Source organism: Cariama cristata, unplaced genomic scaffold (genome assembly GCF_000690535.1).
Source record: "Cariama cristata isolate BGI_N322 unplaced genomic scaffold, ASM69053v1 scaffold336, whole genome shotgun sequence".
In the NCBI taxonomy this organism is placed as follows: domain Eukaryota; kingdom Metazoa; phylum Chordata; class Aves; order Cariamiformes; family Cariamidae; genus Cariama; species Cariama cristata.
Genome location: NW_009621293.1, coordinates 1 through 6,203, shown reverse-complemented (window position 1 = coordinate 6,203; position 6,203 = coordinate 1). Strand labels below are relative to the sequence as shown.

Below are 6,203 nucleotides of genomic sequence, written 5' to 3'. Positions count from 1 at the left end.
CAGGAAAAGGAGCATTTTGGGGACAGAGAGGAGAAGAGGAAGGTGAAGATGAAGATTATGTTATTTCCTTCTTTCATACTCCTTCTTGCCTTAGCAAGACAGAGAAACACAAAGCTTGATTTATCAGCACATTCACTCAAGCTACCAAACAAGCTTGGGATAAAAGCTAACCAATAAAACTACTGAAACAGCTCAATTGAACACAAACCCACTTAACAAAAACAGGAGGCCATGAGGGAGCAGGTTATAACCCCAATGCTTATCTTGAGGTTGATGCTATATAATAGGCCTAATTTTAGAGTTACCCTGTATCAGGGAATTTTAAAAGCTTCTGCGAATTTTTAACTGCTTGAGCAGTGCCAAGTAACCACAAACAACACATTTCAGCCTTTTTCTGCACCTCATTCCAAGATAAATCCTATATTCCATCATAGTCTCTGTATGTCCAAATCATGATTCATGAATTTAAGTAGGTTCAGCTACACTGCACCTCATATGCGCTGCCATTTAATCGATTTGACATTACTTCTGAAATATGCAATACGATATTGCCTAGAGGAGATGGCTCTTTTGCAGTCTTCTGCCCAGGAAACCACTGCTGCAGCAAGCTCAACAGTGCTTTGCTCTTTACTGAAGCCCTAAGAGACAGGCACTCTGAGGCAGCTGATCTTCAAACATTGTACCTGGTAGTTTTCTGCACTTTGTTTTTTTATTTTTCTCTTTGTGGTGTTCTAACTTCTCAATGACCATTTGCCAGATGCCTTCAGACTCCTATCTGACATTTAGGAGGCTGATCTGGAGGTATGTTTTGAAGGCAGAAGGGGACTGACGCTAAGACAACCTACTTCCAGTGTGCTTGTTCCTACTTATCTGTCATCAGCTATGGTAAAACCTGATGCTGCTACAGAGCTACAGATCCCTCCTGCTTTGGGCTCATTCAGCAACCTCTGACTTGCAGGATAGTTCTGATATGTGGTCAGCCTCTCGGGTACAGATCTTCATGTTATAATCAAAAGCAGAGTTCTACAGAAAAATGGAACTTGCCTTATGTGGAGGCTCCTTGTGAAAATACGTAACTTCTCCTTTGTCTGTTCCCACTAAAGCCAGGAGATGTTGAATTTTTTTTCTATCCTCCAATTCCCTGGAATTCAAAGAAAGTGGTCAGCACATTGCTATTTTTAAGTACATCAAGACATTGTGACACACTGTCCTTCTAGTTTACCCATTAATGCTTACAAGTTTTCCAAACTGTTGTAGTTCTTGAGAATATTGCTTTAAAAACAAACTCCCAAAGACATTACTGATGTTGCCAATATAAGAAGATCACCACCAATTCCACTGGCATTGGGGGGTATTCCTCTTCTCAAATATGACAATACTACATAGGCTGATACAGCAATAGCACATAGTGGTAAAGAATTTGCATTCCAGAGCTGTGAACTAACTAAAATTCCTCCCGAAATTTCATTCAACAGATTGTAAGTGTCCATTGTTTTTAAAGCAAAATACATTAAGGGCTGTATCGGACTTTTCATCAGGCTCTTGAGAAGTGTCAAAGCACACCAACACACATTTTGACTTAGGTTCTTAAAACTTTAACAGAAAACTTGATATTATCATCCACAAATATTCTGAAGAAGGTTGGGAACTGCTTTGCCACTGGCAGCTAGTCTGGCACAACAAGATATATTCCAGTTCCCCAACTAGGTGGCATTAAAAAGGAGTGGCTGTCAACATGATCTCAGAGTGAGGGGAAACTATTTTCTTTGGTCTGTATTTTCTATTTCAGCCTAAGTGTTTTCAGGGCTAAGGGAGAAAGTTTTGCCAGGCAGGTGCAAGGTCTGTCCATTGAGTTTGTACGGCAAGGTTTAGGCAGCATGAGGGCTACAGAGGTGGCTTCTGCAAGATGCCAGCCGACTCCAAGATGGACCTGCCGCTGGCAAAGGCCAAACCCATGAGGAAGAGGGTTAGCGCCTCTGAGATAACATATTTAAGAAGGGAGTAAAAAAAACCTGCTGCACAGCAGAAGCTGCAAGAGAGAGGAGTGAAAATATGCAAGAGGAACAACGCCGCAGACACCAAGGTCAGTGAAGAAGTAGGGGGAGGAGCAGAGATTCCCCTGCAGCCCATGGTGAACACCATGGTGAGCCAGGCTGTCCCCCTGTAGCTCACGGAGGTTAATGGTGGAGCAGATCTCCACCCTGCAGCCCACGAAGAACCCCACAACAGAGCATAGAGGCCTGAATGAGGCCGTGACCCCATGGGACGACCTGTGGCCCCATGGAGAGAGGAGCCCAGTCTGGAGCAGGTTTGCTGGCCAGGCTTGTGACCCATGGGGAACCCACACTGCAGCAGTCTGTTCCTGAAGGACTGCATTCTGTGGAAGGGACCCATGCTGGAGAAGTTCGTGGAGGACTGTCTCCCATGGGATGGACCCCACAGTGGAGCAGGGAAAGAATGTGAGGAGGAAGGAGTGGCAGAGAATGTGTGATGATGAACTGACCACAACCCCCATTCTCCATCCCCCTGTGCCACTCAGGGGGAGGAAGCAGAAAATTCGGGAGTGAAGTTGAGCCCAGGAAGGAGGGACAGGTGGGGTGAAGGTGTTTTAAAATTTGTTTTTATTTCTCATTAACCTACTCTGATTTGATTGGTAATAAATTAATTTCCCCAAGTTGAATCTGTTTTGCCTGTGACAGTAATTGGTGAGTGATCTCCCTAACCTTATCTCAACCCACAAGCCTTTCATCCTATTTTTTCTCCCCCATCCAGCTGAGGAGGGGACTGATATAGCAGCTCGGTGGGCACCTGCACCCAGCCAACATCAGTCCACCAGAGTCTGCTTAAATCAGAAATTCTACATTCAAACTGGCAACTCACAATTCAAATCTGAATCTATGTTCAACTTCTGCTCTTCCTTCTACTACCAGAATAGGAGCAATAATAAGTGGAAACATATTTAGCAGCCCAATAGATTGCATTCCACCTCCAAGACTGGTACGATTTCATAGGAGCCCTCCCTGGGAAGTGTGGCATAATTGCTTCTCTGCAAACTCCAGATCTGCTTGAGAACTAGAACATAATGCATGCAATTGCTGCTGCCCATGACCCAGCCCACCATCTAAGACAGCACACCTGATTTTCAGCCGGTCATTCTCTGAGTAAAGACGAAGGACATGTTCCCTCTCCTGGAAGAGGTAGACTTGCATATCACTCAAAGCTTTTTGCAACTCTGCAATCTCCTCCTCGCGCTGACGTACTTCCCATTGCAATTTGTGCTAAGTAGAGAGAACAAGGTACTTGAAATGATACAGAACGTTGGGCAACACTTACAAACTTTGAACTGCTTGTGCCTCGAGCCTGTAATTGGTATAGAACAACTGCCAGTTCAAGTGTTACTTTATTCACTCACAAAATTTGACCAGATGAGGGCAGTATTGGAAAAATTATTACAAAATGTTGTACAGGAAATTCAGAGCCCTGAGAATCATTGTCACTATAAAACAATCCAATAAGGCCTAAGCTAGGGTCTCCAGTTTCCAGTGGTTGCACTTCTGCACTGGCGGTCAGAGTGGCACAAGTATAGGGAATCTGACAACGAAAAACCTAGCAAAGCCTCTGTAATAGCGCTAACTCTAAGAAGAGATTACTGAAAATTAAACATTAAAATATCCATGTGGTTTAGTAGTGAGAAATCTGGCTAATCGCTAAGTTTCACTAATGACTTTCTACCTGGTGTGGAAAACTAACAAACCTTTCAGAGAACTATTCCCATAGGAGAGAGGGCACTACTTTGGAACCTGCCCCTCTTTATCCTACATGTTGAATAAAAGTAACTTGTACACCACGTGTTTCCCAAGGGCTTTCAGGCAGCTTCAAGCATGGCCAGTACTTGAGGAGGCATCTCAATCACCTCAGAAGTGATCATTCTATTCCCAAAGGGCTCTTCACCATTACAAAGATGACTGCTAGACAGATGTACACTGTAAGGCATACCAGAGCACTGAATATCTGTAAGATTTCTTCCTCTTAAAAGGCAAAGATACTTTAGGTTTTGGAGTTTCTTTCAAATTCACATTTATTTGCTCTGTAGTATACTGCTTAATACCCTATGGCCAAGCTTATGAATTCCATTGCAGTAAATACAAGTTATATCTGCATCTCAAAGCCCATTAAATTTGGAGAAAAGAGTACTCATTCTTCACCATGAGAAACAAGGGAAAGAAGTTGGAAAACATGAGAACTTAACATCTAAACTGGGGTTTTAATTAAAAAAAAAAACAGAAAGAAACAACCAACTATGAAGATATAACCAAACTATAACAACTTAAGAATACAACATCCTACAGGCATATTTCTGTTCGCTTTGACAGAGGACAGACAGCTAGATTTTACAATCAAACCCTGAAATCTACTCATTTCTTCTTAGCTCAGTTCCACCACATTACTGGTAAATCTTAAGATCACCTGTACTGAGTTTTCAACTGAAGAAAAATATTGTGTAAGGATACGCAGTCATCGTTCAAAAACTCTTTTCCTAACCTGTTCATCATACGTTTCTCTGTATCTCTCCAGCCTTTTCACCAAATCCTCATGTTCCTCATCAAAGTCAGCAATCTTCTTGCGGTAGTATTCCAGCAGCTCCCGGGAAGGATGGAGAAAGGCCAAGCGCTCACTGATTGAAGGGAGAGGAGTAAAGCCCTCCTGAGTCGGAGACTGAGAATTGGCATACCTGGATGAGACATGGGGGGTTGCCAGCCTGGACAGAAACAGTTTCTAATGACATGTAAGCTTCAGACAATAAAATAAAAAACTTTCTGAAATCATTTAAAGTAGATTTCAACTATAAGACAGATTCAGTTTCAAACACAGATTATCTTATCTGTGCTCCATGTATTAAGAGGAGATCACAGCATTTAGGAGAACCAAAAGCTTTGATACAGAACAGCTTGCAGGCAGGGAGAAAGAAAAATGTTATGGAAAGAAAGTCTCATAGGTTATTTGGGGAGGGTGAACGTGAGAAGAGGAGGAGGAAAGAAAAGAAGAAGAGAACAAAGAGACAAAAAGTCCATTGTTGTGCAATTAGAAGCAGCAACAACTGTAAGATAAACATGAAAACACAATCTGTGACAGAATCACTATCTGATATCCAGAGAAAAACACTTTCTTTAGAAAGACTGTTGAATAAAGACAATAATCCAGGTAGGTTGATGCACCAGCCACCATAATTTAAGGAGTAGGTCTAGGAATCTACATGCTTTCCTTTCTGGGGTACTTGATGTTCTGATCCATATAGCTTGTCTACCCTTGATAGCAAAATAGTAGCTTCCAATTTCTTGAATCTTATGTTGCAGTACTAGATGGAAAGCATGTCAGTATTAAATAAATCAAATCAAGAATCTGTATGTGCAATCACACATTGAATTTTTCTTTTAAGCTATGTTTACTGCATTCAAACATTTAATCCGCCCAAACAGGCGCCAAACTTGTAAACAGAGCAGCACACAGAGTTCAAAATTCTCTTGGAAAGTGTTATTTTTTACTATTTATGTTGATTTGACAAAGAATTTTTTTTTTTTAAATGATACCATGAATAACAGAATTAAAGCTAAGAAGCCTCTTTACTAAAGATCTGCTTAACAAAAACACAGTCCAGAATCTGATTCTGGAGCCAGTGCCAAAACACTGATCATAAAGTGATCTGGCAGGCAATACTGAGGCAGCAGTGACCTTTATGGACCAGTTCACCAGAGCTACTTAGGTCAGAACCCCAGTGTGCTACAACCATGAAAATGTGCCAAACCCCTTAACTCCTGGCACTGTATGAAAGTATTAAATATGCAACAATACCATTACTTCATGGAGGAACTCTCCCCCACCAGCTGTGCCCAGAAATGCCTTAAACACAGTTTGAAAAAGAAGTAACAGAAAGAGAAGAAAACAGGTAACTGAGGCACAAGGTGTATACTTTACTCCTGAAGTAAAGAACTGTAGAAATGGAAAGGTCTAAGAATTAGGAATCCCAGCAGGTACAAGAGCGGGCAAAAGAGTGCCTTACGTTAAGCTACCGGACAGAAAGGGAAGAGCTCCTGGGCCATAGCAGCCCCCACACTACCTTCTGGAACGAGGGGAGGTCCCCGCACAGGAGTCCGTCGCGCTCATGGCGCCCTGCCTCACGGCTCTCTATCACGAGAGGCCCCCAA

At 42.4% G+C, this 6,203-nt stretch overlaps 1 protein-coding gene across 1 annotated transcript in view; it reads right to left on the bottom strand.

Annotated features, from left to right (window-relative positions):
- CCDC77 (coiled-coil domain containing 77) overlaps positions 1–6,162 on the bottom strand; it is a 14,036-nt gene extending 7,874 nt beyond the window's left edge. The window contains exons 1-4 of the mRNA XM_009701883.1: positions 6,116–6,162; positions 4,543–4,759; positions 3,136–3,278; positions 1,045–1,141 (exon numbers count right to left, since the gene is read on the bottom strand). Of these exons, the coding sequence (XP_009700185.1) occupies positions 1,045–1,141; positions 3,136–3,278; positions 4,543–4,759; positions 6,116–6,162 (504 nt within the window). The remainder of the gene's footprint in view (positions 1–1,044; positions 1,142–3,135; positions 3,279–4,542; positions 4,760–6,115) is intronic.
- Positions 6,163–6,203: the final 41 nt, after the last annotated feature.